This window comes from Marmota marmota, unplaced genomic scaffold (assembly GCF_001458135.2).
Source record: "Marmota marmota marmota unplaced genomic scaffold, marMar, whole genome shotgun sequence".
NCBI classification, from domain to species: domain Eukaryota; kingdom Metazoa; phylum Chordata; class Mammalia; order Rodentia; family Sciuridae; genus Marmota; species Marmota marmota.
In genome coordinates this window covers 14,869,663-14,892,079 of record NW_026000240.1, presented here as the reverse complement: position 1 = coordinate 14,892,079, position 22,417 = coordinate 14,869,663, and the positions used below count along the sequence as shown (strand labels likewise).

The window sequence follows — 22,417 nt, the reverse complement described above, 5'->3', positions numbered from 1 at the left end:
TGCACCTGTCGAATACTGTTGAATACTTTGTTAGCAAGTCTCATGTTTGAACAAGTGTAAATACATCAGGTGATCGGTCTCTCTCTTTTTTGTCTATGAGAAATTTTCCACAGTTGGGTTCTTTTTAGGGCCCAAGTAGGACCATTGAAAAAAATCTTATATACCTGAGGCCACATACAGAACATTGATGATTTCTAAATGTCACATTTTATAAATGTCCTCGAAGAAAACATTGTGGCTTAAGAAGAAATATAGGTTTACTTCAATTTTTATTTTCATAGCAAGTAATTTGTGTTTTAGTCAGCTTTTTGCTATTGTGACTAAAGGATCTGACCAGCACACCTGCAAGGGAAGAAAAGGTTTTTTGAGGGCTCATGGTTTCAGAGGTCTGATTCCAGAGAAGGCCAGCTCCATTCCTCAGGGCTTGAGGTGAGGCTGAACATCATGGCAGAAGAGCGTGGCAAAGGGAAGCTGCTCACATGACAGTGATGTGGAAGCAGACAGAGAACTCCACTTGCCAGATACAAATATATACCTCAGGGTCACGCCCTAATTCCCACCACCTCCAGCCACACCCCATCACTTCAATTATCACTCAGTTAATCCCTATCAGGGGATTAATTCACTGATTCAGTTTAGACTCTCACAACCCAATCATTTCTCCTCTGAACCTTCTTGCATTGTCTCATATGTGAGCTTTTGGGGGACACCTCACATCCAAACCATAGCAGTGGGGAACAAAGTTCTGTGAATTCTCTGCCATGTAATGGGAAGAAATTATACTATTAAGCATAGTTTATTAAAATGTGTTTTCATATTTGAACATAATTGTTCAAGTTATCAATGTAATGATTTAGGCAAAAAGGAGAACAATGAAAGTGTCTATTGAGATTCTGTTGTTAAGTCAATTTAGCAAGAGTGTTACTTGAAAAGTTATGGCTTTTGACAACTTCCCAGTATGTTCTAGAATATTATTATAATATGTTAGTATAATAGAGTATGTGTAAGATTATGCCAATTAATTTCAGCTATAAAAATGAATTAACACATTTGCATTTTAGTGACTAAAGGCCTAAAACAGATGAGTAAAACAGTCAACTGTTTGTGGGAAAGAGCAGAAATGTCAAGGGTAAGCATACAACAAAGCAAAGAATATAATGTCTGAATACAATACTCATGTACATTAGTAATTTAAATTTTAAAATTTTCTTTATTTTTTTGTATACTGAGGACTAAACCAGGGACACTTTACCACTAAACTATGTCCCCAGTCCTTCTGTATTTAAAAAAAAATTTTGAGACATGATGGCTTCACTAAGTGGCTAAGGCTAGCCTTGAACTTGCAAGCCTCCTAAGCCTCCCAAGCCTCTGAGATTACATATATGTCACTACAATCAGCCAAAATAGTTTTTTTTTAATGAACTATTTATTCTTTCCCTTTGTCAAAATAAGAGCTGATTTCTTATATAGCAGCACTACTAGTTTATATTATTCTTTTTAAAGCCTTATGCTAGCTAGCAGTATAAAATTAGCTGACATTATGAAATTTGAGATAAATTATTTAAATCTTTATTAACATCACTCAAGCACAGATGTCAGAAGACAGTGGCAAAGTATGGTGCTGGTTTCACAAGAGGAGACTGGCCCACGTTTACTGCCCGGCACCACGACGTCATTAAAACAACCAACACAAAATGAGTCAAGAGCATGGCTGTTTATTTTTTGTTCATTTTCACAGGTGATCCTTTGATGTTGAGTTTGTCTCCAAAAACTTTTGGTTTTCTTCCACTTTCAAGGGCTGGACTATGATGAGATTTATCCCTGAGAAATGAATACATGCATGTTGATACCACTTTTAAAATGCTCATTGTTTTTTGAGTCATTGCAAACATGTTTAAAAACCACTGTAACTTAAGAAAGCACTACTTCATTGAACAGTTAAGAAAGCAATAGCTGTTTACCTAAGATCTAAGTGTTTGCAATTTAACAGTACTGTTCAATATGCAGCCACTAGCCACATTTATATTTAATTAAAAATAACTCCTCCGTTGTGCCAGCTATATTCCAGTGTGACTTAATAGACACATGTGTTTAATAGTTATAATATTGCACAGTATAAATATGTAACATTTTCATCACTGTAGAAAAACATTTTAGACAATGCTATTGGGCAGTACTGGTTAAAATGCTGCTGATTAGGGCCACAGATCTATAAATCATCCATAAAGAGTATATCTTCTCTAATTGGGACCTGGATTTCATATTCAAACTTAGCACTACTCGATTTTTAACCATCAAATTTTAAAGTGGGACAGATATTATCTAAAATTAAGATGAGAGCAAGTATTTAAGCATTTAATAGAAAATACTAGTGCTCTGAATTCCTGAGCAAGTACTTTACGAGGTCTGGCACCTGACATTCTGCACAAGGTTCTGGTTGGCTGGACACCACTTGTCCTGTGGCATAGGAAACCTCTGCCTTCTACACAGCCCTCAACAGGGTTCTGCTTGAAGGCCTGGGGAGGCCGTGCTCTCTACAGGGTAATTTCAACTAGGAATTGGGTATCATTTCAGTTTCCTCCAGAGAACCAACTTCCATGGTAACTCCAGAATATGTACTAAAACCTATAACTTTTAATATATGCTTTATGAAATTTGAGATAAATTATTTAAATCTTTATTAACATCACTCAAGCACAGATGTCAGAAGACAGTGGCAAAGTATGGTGCTGGTTTCACAAAGGATAATTTTTTCCCAGCTATTCCAAAGGATAATTCAAAGAAAGGCTAAATTTTTTGCAACATTCTTCCAAATTATCTAATACACATAAAATGTGGTATTTCATATACTGTCATTACATATTATACGTCTCTAAAAATTCATTTACCATAAATACTAAATTTTGAACTTTTAGGGAAGTTAATCTTCCCTAAAATAGCTCTCCCTCTCCTTTTATCATCCCTCTAGATGCAAATATCTTTAGCTCCTGTGACATATAGGACTTTATCCACATCTAGATTAGAATTCATTTTGCAAGAAGAACTGCATTATAGTATATCAATTTTCCTTAGGAGGATTTTGGCCTCTGTCTTCTGAAGTGTAGATTGCTGGTGAATTACTAACCATACAATGCTAAAACAGTAGGTTTTTTAAATACAAAGTTAAATTTGTAATGAAAACTCAGACATAATGTGAAATTTTTACATATTTTAGGAACAATACCGTGCATACAACTTGGATGTCAGAACTTTCTGGTAAGAGGTACAGCTGCCTAACTTTCCCTTAAAAATGCACTGGGAAAATGGCCTTTACCTTCTTTTCACCTCCTGGGGTCCTGCATTCTCGTGACCGACGCTGCGCATCCTGGTGTTCTCCACTTTGCGTGGCCGCCCCCCAGGGTTGTACTTCAGGACCTCAGTTTGCCACTCATCATCAAAGGCATGTGCATCACCTGCATTGAAACCAGAGCACAGGACAGTACTTGTGTGCAGCAGGGGCAGTGGGCTCCAGGAGGCCAGGGCTGCGCCAGGTATGTGGCCTCAGTCAGGGAGTCCCCGCCCTCTCCCCTTAGCTGAAGGCTGGCTTCCCTGGACATCCAGCCCTGGCCTGCCGCCTCTGGGGTAACTTTCTGTTTATCATCTTCCTATCCAAGGGCCTCTCTGCTCTGCTGTCCTTCCCCTAAGAGGCTCCTCCCTTGGCTCTTAGCTTCTGGTGTGAGCAGGTGACCCAGTCTCCACAACCTCCAGCAGAGGCCACAGCTCCTGTTCTTCCAGGGTAGTGTTTTCCTGAACTATAGTTTCTCCAGCATGTTGATTATGTGAAATTCTCTGTGTATTTAAATGGTAAAATTACAAAGATTACAATTTCAAAAAGGTCAAGATATGGAGGCTTCCCTCTTATTGCATAATAATGGCTTTATCAAACTATCTCAAAAGAATTTTTTCTAAAATGACTTAATTATTTAAACCCTATACTATAAAACATTCAGAATACTTTCTGAAAATAGGAGATGAATACAATTAAGTTTAAGTAGTTTCACATTTAAAATGCAAAAGCTGGATTATTAATATTGACTAAAATAAAATTAAAATTTGTTAGCCGGGCACAGTGGGGCACAGTGGTGCAGGCCTGTAATCCCAGTGGTTCAGGAGGCTGAGGCAGGAGGACTGCGAGTTTAAAGCCAATTTCAGCAGAAAAGCTAGGTGTTAAGCAACTCAATAAGACCCTGTCTCTAAATTAAAGACAATATAGGGCTGGGGATGTGGTTCAGTGGTTAAGTGCCCTAAGTTCAATCCCCAGTACCGCCCCCCCCAAAATCAAAATTTGTTTATTAAGATTGCTAATACATTTAAATATAATAAAAACTTTAATAAGAAAGGGTAGGATACTGGAAAGGCTTAAATGCACTGAAGAATGAATATAAAATCAAGAAAATGAAAATATCTACTTCATATATATGCATAATATTTTATATGGCATATACCAGGAATTGAAATCTTTAGATCTAACTGCTCAAAATGCAGAATGGTTTAAGTAAATGATGGTGAATTTGTGATTAACACTTAGGTAACTACGGAGATGTTTTTTGAAAAAAAACACGATGGGTGGGTGAGTTCAGATACACACACATAAGCTAGGTGGTAAAATGTAACCTGAAAAATGTGTGTGCATTTGTGTACACAAAATTGCTGGAAGGAATTCATTAAAGCATAGCTGACACTTATATGGGGTTGGGTTGTAGATGATTTTTATTTTTACGTCATCCTTTTCAAATGTATTTCCTTGATAATAAAACATATCTAAAAACTAGTTTTGCCTACTGATATTATTAAAACATAATTCAAAAAGTCCATTTTATAAGACAAGAAAAATAAATGAGACTCCGCATTGCCAAGAATCCCTGTAAAAGAGATGTGCCGTTGACGGCTGAGACACAGTCCTATTGTATTCGCTCCACATTGGTCATGAAGCACAGCTCAGGATGTGCTGTTCAGAGAAAGCCAAGTCTGCACATGCAGCGCTGCTTCCCTGTGGGAGGCGGAGGCGGCCTGGCCACTCACTCTCGCACATGTTGAAGAACTCCTGGTTGACCTCTTCATCCCCAGTCTTGGTGTTCTTGCACTTTTTGATGACGTGAGCCCGGTCCTGGATATGATGGCCAACAGCCATCTTTTCTAGTCCCCTGTCAGTATCTCTCATTGCTCTCCTGGTTTCCTTTATCTGCAAAAAATGAGGGGGAAAAAAGTGATTTTGTTATTACTTAAATAAATACAGAAGAGACGGCTTTGACATAAATCTCCAGAGGCACATAGCTTATGGAGATGGGGCCACAGAGTCATACTCCAGAAGTTCCCAGTAACCACTCAGTTCTGGCCCTCCCACCAGGGGGGCAATAAAACTGGCATCTGGTTTCTGATATTTCCTGAACTGCTGAAAATGAAGACCCCAGAACAGTCAGAACCAATGCAATTTAACCTTTTTCCAAACTGTAACCAAATGTTGAAACAGAGGATGCTCCAATTATGTAAGTACAATGCCTTCAAGGGCCTAATCTTTGGCAGTATAACAGAAGTTAGTTCACTGCCCACCTAAATAAGGCTGCTACTCACTCCCCAGGCGGGCTGACAGGCTTGAATCTCATGGTGATGATGCTCTCAGCTCTATGGAAGGGTCAGCACACTATTTATGACAGCCAGTGACAGCAACATGATTGCTGTGAGACAGCCACGATTCTACTGTTAACATTGAAGATGTTGCTGCTTTCAGCAATTGAAGACCAAATGTGCACAAAGCATATGCTGAACCCAGCAAGGGCAGCACAAAAGGGCGGGGTGTGTGTAAGAACTACAGAATGAATCACCTCACTTCCAGTAGAGTCTGGTGAACCTCAAGTTTTATTACCAGTACCAATAAGGACACAAAGAAATGGGAATTCCCATGCCAAAGTTTGTAGAAGCCAACAGTTTTGGTCACTGTGGGATAGCAACATGGTCATTTCTAAGATAAGGAACACACAGAAGTTGAAATTTAAAAAGCAAGGCTACGGGTATCAACTTAATAACCTCAGAAGCTGCAGAGCACACATGTAGCGATGATGCCACATGCAGGAAGTACAGGAACCTGAAAAAATAACCCATTGTATTCTATGATGCCTCCATAAATAAGAAAATTGTAAAACACCTATGTGAATGACAAGCCAGAAAACAGATATCTCTTGGAGGAAGAAAGAGGAAAGGAACCTCTGGAGGACTACATTGGAAGCTTTACTTAGACAACTTGAGGCAAATGAGAGAAACATTGTGGTTTGACTAAGTGGGGTGGCAGGAATAAGGTAACCATCTTATGTCCTTTCTGTAACTTAAAATATTTCATTAGTTAAATTCGTTTACTTCAAATAAACTGAAAGTAGGTAATTCATGACACAAAGGCTTCTTTTAGTGTCCCTCATCAATATGCAAAGGTAATAAACATCAGCAGACACTCAGGAGAAGGGAGTCACCATCATGGGGCGCCAACAAAGCACCAATAACTGAATGCAGCCGAGCTGCACTGGCTCCCAGTGCCACCACAGCCCCAGCCCGCAAGCCCACTGCACACAGCTCTGAGAAGGCGAGTCAATACATACTCCTCCCGGAGCCATACGGGTCTGAGTGGAGGCCTGGAAAACCTTGGGAGGCTCATCTCCTACTTTGGAGTATGTCATCACTGAAGAAGAACAAAATGAATGTCCATTTGGATCCACTGAAAGCTGACCCTAGAGGCAAAAAGAAATATTAAATTCAGAGTCTAGTGAAATTGAAAGAATTAATGCCAAAGGGTCCAAATAAGTAACAAGACTAGCTCTCAACTCTACCAAGGTTTCTACAATACCAATATGGTTTATCCAGAGGGCACCCAGGGGTCCTAACATCCTTCACTTTTTGATACCAGTTCCCTTTCTCCTTGCAAAGAACAAGTGGTCCACTTGAGTCTTTGGGTCTCTCCAGCTCAGATTTAAGTAAAGATGCTGTGCCCTTGAAGCTCGAAACACATCCCAGTCAGTGGCTGACCCTCCATGCACTCCTGCCCACATGGGCAACCATACATAGGCCAGGAAGTTTGACGCCCTGCATGGGTACCAGTGTGAGACTCTAGGAAAGGACTGATGATGCCTGGCTCCAGGGCACCCTGAAACAACCCAAAGATCGTGTGCCTCAAGTCTTCTTCAGAAGGAGTTACTTCTTTTCCACATAATATATGGGAGAAGGGCAGGTGCCCTCGAACAGGTTTATGAGCACCTGGACTGCCCGACTCCAGCCCCTAAAATCAAGCCTGAAGTTTCTGTTCTCAGTTTTTTAATACAACAAGTTCATTTCTTAGATGCTATGGATACTTTTAAGTAGACAGGTTATAAATAAGACAAATAAATTCAAATAAAAGGTTTAATTATATTAGTTACTCAGCAGAATAATGTTTAGAGGTTGATTTTTTTTAATTATGAACGTTATCTAATGTTACTTTTCCCACTTGTAGGTTGTGAAATAAATTTAGTGGAATATGACCAGGAATTTTAAAACATGGAATAAAATGGAAAATATCAATACACACTATGAATATTATGATCATTTTCTCATGAAACTTTTTAAAATTTTCTTTTTAGTTGTAGATGGACACAATACCTTTATTTTATTTTTACGCAGTGCTAAGGATCAAACGCAGTGTCTTCCACATGTGAGGCGAGCACTCTACCACTGACCTACAACCCTAGCCCTCATGAAACTTTTGTTTCAGGTATATTTATAAAGTATATAAGTACTGTGTATGGATTAATCATGTAAGATATTTTTGGCTACTGCAGACTAAGAGTTAAAAATGTTTAAAAGCTACTATGAAGACTATAAGTTCAAAGGCAGCCTCAGCAACTTAGACCCTGTCTTGAAATAAAAAGTAAGGAGAGTGGAAAGTGTCTCAGTGGTACAGCACTCCGTGTTCAATCCCTGGTACTAGATAAATAAACAGCCACTCTAATATAGGGTGCCGATGACTGAAACCATGTTCTTATCACTATTTTTAGTACTTACAAAATTTCTTTGTAACTCCTGCATATTGTTTCCCATATTTTGCATCATTCGGTTCATTGCCTGGAAAGGGTTGCCATCGGCGTGCTGCAGGACATCAGGAAGCATGTTATTCACCCCAAGTACCACACAAAACAGCAAACCAATCTTCCCCAAATAGCTGAAAAACTTCTCCCCAGTTCACTTAATGGGATCTCACGCAGCAATCAGGCAAAAATAATTTTAAAACTATAAAATGAGAGCGGTTTGTTAAGGAAGCAATTAAAGCATATGCAAAAATGCCAAACAATGGTAAATGATTAGGGAACTGTAATGCTATATACATGCTCACAGAGGTCATATGTGCCATGATGGCTCAAATCTAGCACAAAGGAATAAAAAACACTTTTCAAGAGAAAACAGATACAAACGTTCCACATTTGAGGTACTCTATGCTACTCCTTGGAATGCTTTTAGGTATGCTGGAAACTAGCAACAGACTCAGAACCAAAGCCCAAAGAATCAGGCATGGAGAAATGACAAAGGCAGAGCATCCATATGTGTGCCTGGGCAAGAAAAAGCAGCTTGGACATGCTGGCCACAAACTCCTAAAGAGGGTAGCCAATCTGAGCTCTTCCAAACACCTTCCCCATCTTCTAGAAAGTCACCACAAGCATGTCAAGACCTGCGACTCTCCAACACAAGTGAGGAGCCAAAGCAAGTGAATCTTAAGTCTATCAAAATCTATATTTTATTTCCAAAGACTGACTTTATGTATTTTTATGTGACACATGCCTAAACACTATGACAAATTTAAAATTTGAAAGGAAAGGTTTCAGTACAAATACTAAAAAGCATTATGAAAAAGCATTAGTAGTGAGATGCATGCCAATTCAGTCTAAGTTCATGAAAAATAAATATTTGTCAAAAAAATTGCTAAAATGATTTATGTCTCATGATACGAACCAAACCACCAAAACTGCCGAAAGGCATGAGAAAACTCCTTGCCTAGAAAGATAATGTCATATTAATTTTGGTTATGATATTTATAGTAGTCCCTGAAAAATATAAAAACACACTAAACAACCACATTACTCACAGCTGCAAATATTACAGAAACTTTTAATAAAAAAGACTCAAATGTATTTCTAAATTGTCTGTCATATTCATCACAGAGCCCGACAGGAGCCTGGCGGACAAACAGAGAGGCCATATGTCACTTGAAGTATGACTACTCTATGGTAGGGCAGTTGAAAGAAAATTTATGTGCTATAGATTAAGGTACACATTTCTCAAAGGAAATGCAACTTTATACCAGACTTAATTAAAACATAAGGTATAATAATTATGATTAAGTTATCTTTCCTTTGCTCAATTATTCTATACTTTTAAATAAAGATCTGTTAATTTTGCCTGTAACCAATTACCAGTGAGATCGGGTGGTTATTTGTTTCCTGGGTCTAGTTTCTTTCATTTAGCATAATGTCCTCCAGATTCACCCATGTTCTCACAAATGACAGGATTTCCCCTCTTTCTGAAGGCTGAATTATATTCCATTGTGTATATACACCACATTTTCTTTATGCATGGACCTGTTGACAGACAATCCTTTCCTTCTCTTGGCTACTGTGCATAATGCTACAACAAACACACAGTGCAGACATCTCCTAGACACCTGATTTCATTTCCTCTGGATACTCAGAAGTGGGATCATTGAGTCACATGGGGGCTCTCTTTTTAGTTTTTTGAGGATGCTCCACCCCATTTTCTGTAGTAATTACATTCCCACCAACAAGCATTCCCTTTTCTCTGCATCCTCTTCAACATTAACTATCTTTCATCTTTTTTCTTTTAAATACTTTTTTAGTTATACATGGACACAATATATTTTGTTTACTTATTTTCATGTGATATTGAAGATCAAACCCAGTGCCTTACAAGTTCAAGGCAAGTGCTCTGCCACTGAGCCACAAACCCAGCCTTATCTTTCATCTTTTTAAAAAACCATTCTATTAGATGAGGCACTCTCTCACTGTGGTTGTTTTTCTTTCTTTCTTTCTTTTTTTTTTTTTTTTTGGTACTGAGGATTGAACACAGAAACACTCAACCACTGAGTCACAACCCCAGCTCTTGTTTTGATTTAGAGACAGGGGTCTAGCTGAGTTGCTTAGGGCCTACCTAAATTGCTGAAGCTGGCCTTGAACTCATGATCCTCCTGCCTCAGCCTCCTGAGCTGATGGGATTACAGGCATGTGCCAACCACACCTGGCTCATTGTGGTTTTAATTTGTACTTCTCTAATTATTAACGGTGCTGAAAATTTCTTCATGTACCTATTGGTCATTTGCCTATCTTCTTTTTTTAATATTTTTTAGTTGTCAATGGACCTTTATTGTATTAATGTAGTGCCAGAAAATTAAACCCAGTGCCTCACACATACTAGGAAAGTGCTCTTCCACTGAGCTACAAAACCCAGCCCTGCCTGTCTTCTTTTCAGAAATGTCTGTTCGGATCCTTTGTCCATTTTTAATTAGGGTTATTTGTTTTCTTGCTACTGAGTTGTTTGAGTTCCTTATATATTTTAATTTTTTTTTTCAAATATATGGTTTGCAAATATTTTCTTCCATTCTCTGGGCTCTCTCACCACTTTGTTACTTGTTGGCTTTGCTATACAGAAGGCTTTTTAGTTTGATACCACCCCTTTATCTAATTTTGTTTAATATTTATTTTTTAGTTGTAGTTGGACACATTTAATTAATTAATTAATTAATGTGGTGCTGAGGATCGAACCCAGGGCCTTGCATGTGCTAGGCGAGTGCTCTACCACTGAGCCACAACCCCAGCCCCCTTTATTTAATTTTGATTCTGCTTGAACACGAGGCACATTTCAAGTGGTCAGGAGATGTGAGGCTAGGGGCTGCCATACTGCACCGTGCACATTCACAACGCTGCCATTGAGAAGGAGAATGGAGATTTACAGAAGAGGCCTGAGGGTTTGCCAATCTTCCACTGTGTCTACGAAGCAGAGTGCTTGCTCATCAGAGATTCTGCTCACACCTCGATCCCGCAATTCCCAGTCTTGGGAACTGTGAGAAGTAAATTTCTATTGTTTGTAAGCTGCCCAGTTCAAAGGATTTTGTTATGTTAGCCCAACTATGAGAATAAGGGAGCGGTTATTTTAGTTTTTATTCAAATATTGATCTTGACTCTCCTTTTTCCACTTGACTTTTATTATTTGATCATCACAATTATGCAATCATATACCTTTGCTGTTTTTTCTTGACTTAAAGCCACTTTCTCAAGGCAAATGTAACATGAACTATGAAACATGGTAAAATGATAATAGGCTAAATTATAAAACTCATAAACTGTAGTTTCACAAAATTTTTCTACTTGATTATATATTTCTGACTCTACTTCCTATTAAACATTCAGTGCTTTAAGCACAATGTCCAGGAAAGAAATGCTCACCTCTGCTTTCAATGGATGACCAGCAGAGCCATAGTTTCAACAGGAAATTTCCTGTCTTCAACAGGAAATCTCAACTGAATTAGACAGGTCACCTCTCTATGCTTACAAAGCAGGGCAATGAAACTGCCACCTCCTGCTTCCTGAACAAAAACTGCAAGTAGCCAGTTTATGCACATAAATATAAAGTGCTATATGTAGCCTATTTATTCCTTGCCATGGTTAGAGCAGGCATAAAAAAATCGTTTAATGCTCTGATGATTTTTCATGTCCATAATTCATTTTTATGTCCTCTTAGAAAATTTTTCCTCTGATGTTAAACTTTTAAGTAAACTGACTAGCACTAATATATATATATTATATATATATATAGTCATATATGCTTATATATATAATGTGTCATATATGTTTTATATATATAATGATAATACCACTCACTAAATAAAAGAAAATAAATTTGTGAGTTGTTGCTTGGCAATAATATTGATGAAAGAGAATGTAAAGGCTATTTTCATTTTAAGTGGCAAATGTAATGTTCTTAGGACTGTCTAAAATATTTTGCTCTACATAAGCTTACTGCAAAGAGAAAATAAAAAAAATGTTTTTCTGGAAGATTCTGGAGGTTTCCCATTAGCCAATTCAATGTTCCTTGAGTTTCAGAGATCCACACTGTAACAGCAGAGAATCCCTTATGGATTTGTTACTCTAGAACTGCCATTCCCAAGGCTGAAAATACAACAGAAGCAGAATCAGCAAAAGAGAAAACAGTGAAGCCATGAATGTCCTTGAACTTTTTGAGCAGAGGATGTTTTAGCCTTCAGCCCTACTCACAGATGAGACGTGGGAACATGCTGCGTTGGGCAAGGTTTCCGAGATGTGGCTGAAGGCTAACCATGCCCTGTAGAACAGGCATCCTGCAGAAGGTCACTGTTCCCTGGTCCAATAAGATAAAACTTATACTACAGGTTTCACCATGTGTCAAAAGATTTTTTATAGAGTATATGGAGGAAATTTTCCTGGTTTGCTCTAATTTAAGACATAGGAGGAGGTTTTGAGGTGAGAAATATGTCTATGAAAAGTAAGAAGTTCAACTCTGGCTTATGACCACAACCCTGTGGTCCTTGAGGCTCTGATGGCATGGTGGGCCCCTGCAGTTGGCAGCTGTGCCAGACACATGGCCTCAACACTTCCCATAGCCAGTGCAAGGAACTCACAGTAAAGGAGTCTTCGTTGTCGTCCCATCCCCGGTGGCCGCAAGCTCTCCCTCCACACTCAGAGACATTGAGCATGTCTCTCCCAAATGGAACAGAGAAACTCCTCATCATCTGCCGCATATTTTCTCGGTGTGCATGAAAAGAATCACTGAAAAGACAGAGAAGAGGTAAGACTTGGGATTTAAATAACAAGTGGGCTAAATACTACAAAGAATTATTTGGGGCTAATATGCTTGTTAAAGGGGAAAAAAAAAAGTAGAATTATTTCATTAAAAAACTTACACTTATCAATACAATTTATGCAAACCTGTTCTTCTACTGTTACCTACTATAATTCACTTAATACATTAACATAATTATATAATTCACTTATTATATTAACATAATTACACCTTCATTTATTCCATAAAAAGTCACCAATCCACTGGTCCCTTATTTATCTCCTTCTGTATAAAAACAGTAAATATGAAGTAACATACTTCAGGGAGAGAGGACAAAAAAAAAAAAAAAAGGCAAGAAAACTGAGAGAATGGCAAAACCAGAAACCTGAAAAATATTGCTGCCAGGCAGGGGCCACCTTGGCAATCAGCAGTTTAGATTCTAATGAGGAGTAATAAGGAAGATTGGCCTATATTTAACTCTTATTTATGAAATATGAGCATTGAGAGCCACTGTTATGTTGGGAACACTATGAAGATGCCATGTTGTAACAGACAAAGCTACAGACAATCCAAGGCTGAGTTCTGTTCTAAGAGCTTAGACATGAGAATCATCACACAGCTAAAGTCTCTCTATATCTTTTTTTTTTAAATGAGTATTTTTTAATATATGTATTTTTTATAACTTTATTTTTTTATGTGGTGTTGAGGATCAAACCCAGTGCCTCAACCCATGCTAGGCAAGCACTGAGCTACAGTCTCAGCCTTCTGCTACATCTTTTTTGTTGTTGGTGGTGGTTCTTTTGATCTTTCTGCCAAACAACTTGTGGGTTAGTTTGTAATCTCAAAAAGTTTGAGAAACACTATTAAGATTTAATGGGGTTGGGGAAAAGGTAGAGAATCCATCAAAATAGAAGATAGATCAGTGGTCTAGATGAAGGAGATGGGCGGGGGTGGTAAGGGAAGAACAGCGGAATGAACCTGAACTGACTTTCCTATATGTACATATATGACTCTACCACAGGGAATCTCACCATCGTGCACATCCACCAGACACTGATTTTAAAAATTAAGTAAATACCAGAAAGATCAATAGAGTAGAGGGGAAGGGATGGGGAAATACTGGGGAATGAATTAGAGCAAATTATATTCCATGCTTTTTTAATTAAGTAAAAATGAATCCCAATGTTATGTATAACTAAAAAGAACCATTTATTTATTTTTATTTTCATGTGGTGCTGAGGATTGAACCCAGTGCCTCATGTGTTAGGCACGTGCTCTGCCACTGAGCCGCAGTCCTAGTGCCTGTCATGGTAATCCTCAAGCGTGTTCTGAATTTCCTGTCTGAAAGCTCAAAGGCTTCCGTTTTCACTTCATGTCATTTAAAATGGAAGGCCTGTTTGTGGCATGCTGCACAAGCCCTGTTATTGAACTTAGTTTCAGGTGGGAAAGTTATAAGTTGATGCACTGTGGTGGTCAGCCACTAGGTCAGCTCCCATGGCCCCCGCCCTGATGCTGGTGCCCTGATGTCAGCTCCCCTAAATGTGGGCTGGACTCCCTGATGTGCTTCTAACGAAGAGGACCCAAGTGACGGGGTGTGGCTTCTGAAATTAAGCAGCCCTTGGCTCCGTGGTGAGTGTCCACACTCAGCATGTTGGCTCCCCTGCCACCTACCAGCAGCCTGTGGACAGGCCTCCTAAGGGACCAAGGGGCAGCTTGTCCGGACCAGCCAACAGCCATGAGACTCGCACTTAGGAGTGGTTTCTGTACCAATCAAGACCCAAGAAGGCCGCAGACTCCTGAGATGGCTCTGGGCAGAGCCACCCAGCCCAATTGCTCTGGTTCTTAACCAATGCGAGCTGTGTCCTGATACACGCTTGCTTTCAGCTGCTCTAAGTTACAGCAGCAAAGGGCCCAGCACACGCCACATCCCACATACAGCATGTTTAAAACTGCCATCATCCTATTGATTTTGTTAGTTTCATCCAAAGACAGAAGAAAATTGAACACAAATCTACAAAACTAAATAGTTTACAGATTGGCTTATGTATCATAAGTAGTTTTATAGATTTTTGCCACAAGCCAAGTCTATTTTGGGATGATCTGTATTACAACACAAGCTTCAAGGACATGAAAGTTGAGGGTGGAGTCCTCAGGCAGTCAAGTGGTCTGGCTCCAGAGCAGCTGCAGCTGAGGCCTAAGAAGCCACAGAACCCACGTCCCACTTACTAACACTGGGCCAGAGAAACCAACTCAGTTTAAATGAGTTTGTCCCCTAAATCAAAAGTCACTAAGGGAGAAGACCCACAGGTATTGACTGCAATGGATATGAGATGCTTTTTTGGGTAGTGAGCATCAAAGGAAACACATCCTTCACTGAAGAATGGTCAAACACTTTCCCAAAAAATGGTGGGAGACCATCTGCTACAGGAAATGATTAGAATTCGGTAAATGTTTATTATGCACCCTGAGTGTCAAGCAGAGACTTGCAGTAAGACTGAATAATGGGATAGTTCTTGGTACAATAACAGTCTAACAGAGAATGAGACTTTTATATATTTTTAAATTAAGGCTATAATACTCGATATTTTATTAGATTCCTATTGCTGCTCTAACAAAATGCCATTAATTCAGTGACTTCCAGAGTCATAAACCTATTATCTTCTCTCGTCCCGCTCAGACGAGTCAAACTGGGTTTAAATGGGCTGGCTGCAACATTAAGCTAAGAAGGCAGAGAAAAATCACACAGCACAGATATAAATTTTTCAAATCGAGAGTGGGACCTGAAGGGTCAGCTTCCACACTGGAGAGAGCATGCACCTGGAATCCCTTTATTTATAGGGAAATTAACAAAGGAGTTTCGATAGGATGTTCTTCACCAAATAAGGCAAAGATGAAGTTACCTAGCCACAATGGTAATTCCCAGGTCCAGAGCCAGAGGAGAGCAGACTCTTTGCCAAATGAAAGTAGAGGCCACCTGCATTGCGCAGCCCAGTCCGAGTGCAATGCCAGACCAACACCCCTCGGCTCAAGGCTGAGAGAGAATGCTTAATACAGCTCATGGGTGGCCCCACACCATCTTCCTTCCAGCAGAGGATGGTAGTCCACAGTGGGCTAAGTCAAGATGTGGCAGGGCTGCAGCACCTCTGGAGGCAGAGGAGGCCAGTTCCCCCACCTCTTCCAGCTCCTGAAGACTATTCCTCAGCTTCTGGACCCTTCCTCCATCTTTGAAGTCAGCAGTACAGCAACCCCACATCTCTGACTCTTCTGCCTCCTTCTTACACATTTAAAGGATCCCAGTGATTCAAGTGAGCCCTCCTGAATCCCAGGGTCCCCTCTTTAAGGTCAGCCAACTAACAACCTAGTTCTCTCGGAGAACACAGTTCTCCTTGCCCATGTACGTTCGAAGGTTCCAGGAATTAGCATCTGAACGACATTAGAGGACCCATGACTCCACTCACCAGGTATGTTTCTAAAATAATGTCATTTAAGCAATTTTAAGAACAACCATCTGACTGTTTTCAGACATCTGAGGATTGAGATGCTGCAAAATGCAGCTTGAGACTAACATGGCACTGAGGGGATCTACATGGCTGGAGAGGGTATCTACAGATGGTGACCAAGAGAGCAGTATATTAAAAACATACCAAGTTAGGATGAGCTAAAGAGACCCTGAAAACATCAGCTTTTGAAGGAACACCCTTCCCCAGGGCATCATCTCCTCACTAAGTGGCTTGATCTGTGACTATTATTTCCTGTTACAACTCAAGGGGACAGTTGAGATCCTAAGACTACTAAACAATTAGTTTCTTAAAAGCAGAGTGAGCAGAATTGATGAAATCCACGACCATGAGAACTGTTTGTTTTAATCTAGCAAGCAAAGCCTTCTCCATTCTTTCCTTCCTTCTTGCCCTTCCCAGACACTCTTTGAGCTCTTCTCTTCCTTCCTTTGGCACGTGCCTTTGGTACGTGCCTCCTACTTCCTTGTGGCTTCTTTACCCTGTTTTTCACAAACACCTCTTGCTTCCTGCACCTGTGCACTGTAACTGCAAGGACTCCCTTGCCCACCCAGATATGGAAACCCAAAAGTCATTTCTCTTTCTCCTTGAATATCAGCAATGGGAACAGTGTACTGTTTTGAGCCTTGATGGATAAAACACAGAAGTTCTTCTTCGACTGTTTTTTCTAACTTCTTGTGCTTCTAGAGCTTCTGAGTGTCACAGATAGGTTACTGGATATCAAAACACTGATACTCAGCCTTGGGTAACCAGTGAGGCCAAGTGGAGCTGGTAACATCTAGCTCCCATCTTCTCCCAGGTACACATGCACATGTTTTCTAAGTGCAAATGGCATTGAAATGTTGAAAAGCTTTGTCCCCTCTAAAGATATGCTTTTTTCCTCTGGGTTTGATCTTCTTTTCCCTGCCCTCTAAAGACTATTTCTTTTAACTTGAACACATTGAAACCCACTAGAGGCACTTCATGAAATAACATGCTGAGACTGACACCCAGGATTTTAATTTGCTATATCTAGAACATGGCCTAGCAGCTTGCATTTTAGCAAGTAATTCGAACAATCCTAATGCAGAGGTTCTAAGGGCTGCACATGAAGAACCATGAACCTATTCAACTGTTTTGTCAGAGTCCTCTTGTTCAGTTTTTGCTTACTTCAATGCAAACAGCCTCCTTTTATTTAACAAATATTTACTGACTACCTATGTCAAAGGTACTGGGTTGGGCAGTGGGGTAGATAGAGCCCTGACTTCTGGAGAGCTAAAGCCAGTTTTCAACTTCCCGTTGGCTGGAATACTTTCTAAATAATTCAGGAAATTGAAAAATACTGATGAAGTGATAATTAAACATTTGTCTCTTTGCATCAAAACAACTGCAACCTCACAGTGGCAACCCTGACTTGCTCCTTGGCCATCTTTTCTTCTTCCTGTGTCTGTTCTCCTAGAGGTGCAGCCATCCTGCTCCAAGTCATCCAGGTTCAGAACTTCAGGTGTGGGCTGGATGGTGGCTGCACTCCCTGCCTTCTGTGCTCTCTCCAAGTGAGGGAAAGGAAAAACAATGCCACTGCAAGAATATGGGAAAGGAGGGTGCTAGTTTTGTCTGTCAAAGTTCAGTTGACTTCTGAATTGACGTTGCTTTTGTATTCTCTCTCCTTCCTGGATTCCAACATTAGTAATCTGAGCATAGTAATCTCATATCATCTAATTTTTTTTTTTTTTTGTACCAGGGATTGAATCCAGGGACACTCAGCCACAGAGACACATCCCCAGCCCTTTTAAAATGTTTAGAGACAGGGTCTCACTGAGTTGCTAAGTGCCTTGCTAAGTTGCTGAGGCTGGCTTTGAACTTATGATCCTCCTGCCTCAGCCTCTCAAGCTCCTGAGATTACAGGCATGCACCACCATGCCTAGCTAAATTTTTTAAAGTTAAACAATGGCCTACCTGGGCATAGAAATCAACAAAACCTCCTCTCTGTATTCCGAGGACACTGCTCAATTATCTTCTTGCATCTAGTGATGCTAAGAGAAATCAATGGCTGTTTTTCATATTTTAAAAAAAATCTATTACATGAGTCTTGTGATTCTTTATATATATTTTAACATACTAAAGTCACATAATCATGGGATCAAATGTGGATTTAGAAAACAACAACTATCCTTATAAATGTGAAATTGACCTTTTCAATCTGGATCCCAAAGACTTCAGCCTTTCATCAGTCCTAGCAGTGACCTTCAGACTGTCCTTTGGGTGTGCACTATACTGCCTACCTGCGCCTTCCTTGTCACATCTTCTCAGAACCAATCTTTCTTGCTCCCTTAAGTCTGTGTTACATATTGGAGGAAAATTCTAGTATTTCCCAGTGTACTAATTCACTTTTTCGGTGATGAACATTCTTGCTTCTGAACTCACTTTTATTTATTTATTTATTTTAATATTATTTCTTTTGAGAGAGAGAGAGAGAGGATTTTTTTAATATTTATTTTTTAGTTTTCAGTGGACACAACATCTTCATTTTATTTTTTATGTGGTGCTGAGGATTGAACCCATTCCCCCCATGCATGCCAGGCGAGTGCGCTACCGCTTGAGCCACATCCACAGCCCCTCACTTTTATTTTTTAAATTTAAAATAAAATTTTAATTCCTGGAATTCTGGTTCTTATTAAATGTCTACAGTATCGTCTGACATCTCTGAAGATACTCCACATTTATCCACAAGTTTAACCCTCTGGGGATCTTTTCTCCTCCACTAACATGCAGGTTGCCATCTGTCTTCATGTCCTTCACTAAAGAGCTGACTTCACGATTCCTGTCCCCTGGGTATGCGTTTTACAAGTTCTTGGTTTTCTTTTATCTGAAAATATTCATTTCACCATTTTTTCTTCTTCTATTTTATTTATTTACTTCTGGTACTGAACCTAGGGGTACTCTACTACTGAGCTGCATCACCAATCCTCTTTATATTTTGTTTTGAGACAGGATCTGGGTGAGTTGCTAAGGCTGGCCTGGAACCTGGGATCCTCCTGTCTCAGCCTCCCAAGGTGATGGAATTATAGGCACCATTTCCTCTTGAAAGATATTTTCATGAGGCAAGTGGACTTTTTTTCCATTCCACACTTTGAAGACTACTTCACCCTCTGCTATCTTGCTGTTTCTGGTAAGGTATCAAAAGTGCCTGATACCTTACATTTCAAAATGTCTTTCTGCTATATCCAATTGATGTATTGTTTTCCAGATTTTTTTCTACATAACTTCCTTTTAGAAGTCTGAGAATAATGGACCTACACCTGGTTTCCTTATGTTTGTCTTGTTTCAAGTTCTCTTACAGCTTCTCAACTCTCTAATCTAGTCATTTCCACTATTATTGCAACTACTTTTTATACCCTATTCTCTCTCCTCCGGTAACATCTAATGTTAGACAACATTCCAATATTCTGCTAGAGATTCTTAAGGATCATCATGTTCTCCCCAACCCCAAGTTTTCTTTTTCTGGCTTTCAGGTTAATTCACATTTAGATTAACTACATATCTTCAAGTTTACTGACTTTTCTTGTCATCTCCTTTCTGTTTAGCCCATCTAGAGGATTTTTTCTTATATTTTCACTTCTACAATTTTTATTTAGTGTGTATGTATCAATTATTTTATATGTATATAATTTCACTTCTTTTACTGAGATTTTGTATCTTTTCACTTATTGCAAGCATATATTCCTTTACATCATTAAGCAAAATTATAATAAATGCTTTAAAATTCTTGTCTGTTGATTCTAATATATGAGTCACTTCAGGTAAGTCTCTATTGATTATTTCTTATATGGAGAATATCTTTTATCTGTTTCTTTGCTAAGTAATTTTGAACTTTACCTATACATTGTGGCTACTATTTTGTAGAAGACCTAGATTTTGTTATGTTCTTCATAAGTGTTGAATTTTATTTTAAGCAGACAATTAATCTGGTTAGCCCTAAAAGTTCTGTATTAAATGACAGCAAAAATCACTCAGAGTGCTCTTTGAGTCTGTTCCATACGCAGGTGGTTTAGCTTAAGATTTTATTCATATTATTTGGTGTTTACCCTCTCTGGTTCTTTCTTTCCTTTCCTTTCCCCTTTTCCCTTCCCTTCCCTTCCCCTTCCCCCTTTCCTTCCTTTCTTTCTTTTTTTTACTAATCTGTTCAGCAAATTTATATCTTTATTTTTTTAATGTGGTGCTGAGGATTGAACCAGTGCTCACACATGTTAGGCAAGTGCTCTACTACTGGAGCCACAGTTACAACCCTTGGTTCTGTCCTTTTTGGGATCCCCTCCTCTACTTTTCAGTGACTGTGTTATACTGAACTCTGCTCTTGATTTTTGAACCAGACTGAGTCTTCCAGTAGAGTTCCAGCCATTCTCCGTGGAGGAGATGGGGTACACCTCAGGCTAGAGTTGTCTTATCCTTTTTCTAACTATGCAGATCTCTACAGTATGTCTCTGCTTTTGGTCATTTTCTAGCACATTCTTTAGAAAATTTTTTATATTGTAAGCTGGGATTATTGTGTTAAATCCACAAGAACACTGATCTAACTGAAACTTTCAGAGCCACGTTAGAAACAAAATTCACTTGAGAACTATCCCTTTGCATAGCCTTGTTCTGCTAATTGACTTCTTGGGGCTGAGGCTGTGGCTCAGTGGCAGAACACTTGCCTAGCATGTGTGAAGCACTGGGTTCAAACCTTAGCACCGAATATAAAAATAAATAAAATAAAGGCATGGTGCCTGTCTACAACTACAAATTTTTTTTTAAGTGTTACTTCTTCTAATTAGTATAGCTCATCTTTCAAGGCATGTTAGGTAAAACTCAGCTGAGAATCCATCTGGTTCTAGGCTTTTCTTTGTTGGAATAAGTAGTTTTAATAGTTGCATCAATTTCATCAATTTATATTAAGTTTTCTATATCCTCATAGTTCAATCTGTCATGTCTCCAGAAATCTGTTGATATCTTTGAGAGTTTTTAGCTTATTATAGTATAAATTCTCAAAAGAGTTTCTAATGATCTTTTGGATTTCAGTAGTGTCTGTGATATCTCCTTTTTCATCTCTAATTTTATTAATTTGGGTCTTCATTTTATTAATCGGCTAAGGGTTTATCAATTTTGCTTATGCATTCAACTAACCCTTTTTTTACTGATCGTTCATATTTTTTTCTTCTGACTTTAACTATTTCCTATCTATTTCCTATCTACTGATTTTGGTGTGAGTTTGTTTGTTCGTTCCTAGGGCTTTGGGGTGTAATGTTAGATTATTTGACATTTTTTTTTAATGTAGGAACTCAGTGCTATAAATTTTTCTTTTAAAACTGCCTTTATACTGCCCTGAGATTTTAATGTGTTGTATCTGTATTCTCATTTTGTTTCTTTTTTTTAATTTCTATTGTTGGTTGTTCAAAACATTACATAGTTCTTGATATATCATATTTCACACTTTGATTCAAGTGGGTTATGAACTCCCATTTTTACCCCGTATACAGATTGCAGAATCACATCAGTTACACATCCATTGATTTACACATTGCCATACTAGTGTCTGTTGTATTCTGCTGCCTTTCCTATCCTCTACTATCCCCTCTCCCCTCCCCTCCCCTCCTCTCTTCTCTCGCTACCCCCTCTACTGTAATTCATTTCTCCCCCTTGTATTTTTTTCCCTTTCCCCTCACTTCCTCTTGTATGTAATTTTGTATAACGCTGAGGGTCTCCTTCCATTTCCATGCAATTTCCCTTCTCTCTCCCTTTCCCTCCCACCTCTCATCCCTGTTTAATGTTAATCTTCTTCTCATGCTCTTTGTCCCTACTCTGTTCATAGTTACTCTCCTTATATCAAAGAAGACATTTGGCATTTGTTTTTTAGGGATTGGCTAGCTTCACTTAGCATAATCTGCTCTAATGCCATCCATTTCCCTGCAAATTCTATGATTTTGTCATTTTTTAATGCAGAGTAATACTCCATTGTGTATAAATGCCACATTTTTTTTTATCCATTCGTCTATTGAAGGGCATCT

General features: G+C 39.0%; 1 protein-coding gene across 4 annotated transcripts in view; it reads right to left on the bottom strand.

Annotated features, from left to right (window-relative positions):
• Positions 1-1,699: 1,699 nt before the first annotated feature.
• The window catches only part of Mlf1 (myeloid leukemia factor 1), a 36,222-nt gene continuing 15,504 nt past the window's right edge, over positions 1,700-22,417 (bottom strand). The window contains exons 2-8 of one of the 4 annotated variants that reach the window (XM_015486943.2): positions 12,719-12,866; positions 9,004-9,045; positions 8,062-8,145; positions 6,627-6,755; positions 5,062-5,221; positions 3,314-3,452; positions 1,700-1,821 (exon numbers count right to left, since the gene is read on the bottom strand). In XM_015486943.2, coding sequence (XP_015342429.1) covers positions 1,716-1,821; positions 3,314-3,452; positions 5,062-5,221; positions 6,627-6,755; positions 8,062-8,145; positions 9,004-9,045; positions 12,719-12,866 — 808 coding nt within the window. In that variant the 3' untranslated portion in view covers positions 1,700-1,715. The remainder of the gene's footprint in view (positions 1,822-3,313; positions 3,453-5,061; positions 5,222-6,626; positions 6,756-8,061; positions 8,146-9,003; positions 9,046-12,718; positions 12,867-22,417) is intronic. The other 3 variants (XM_048793938.1, XM_015486944.2, XM_048793937.1) reach the window with 3 other exon arrangements.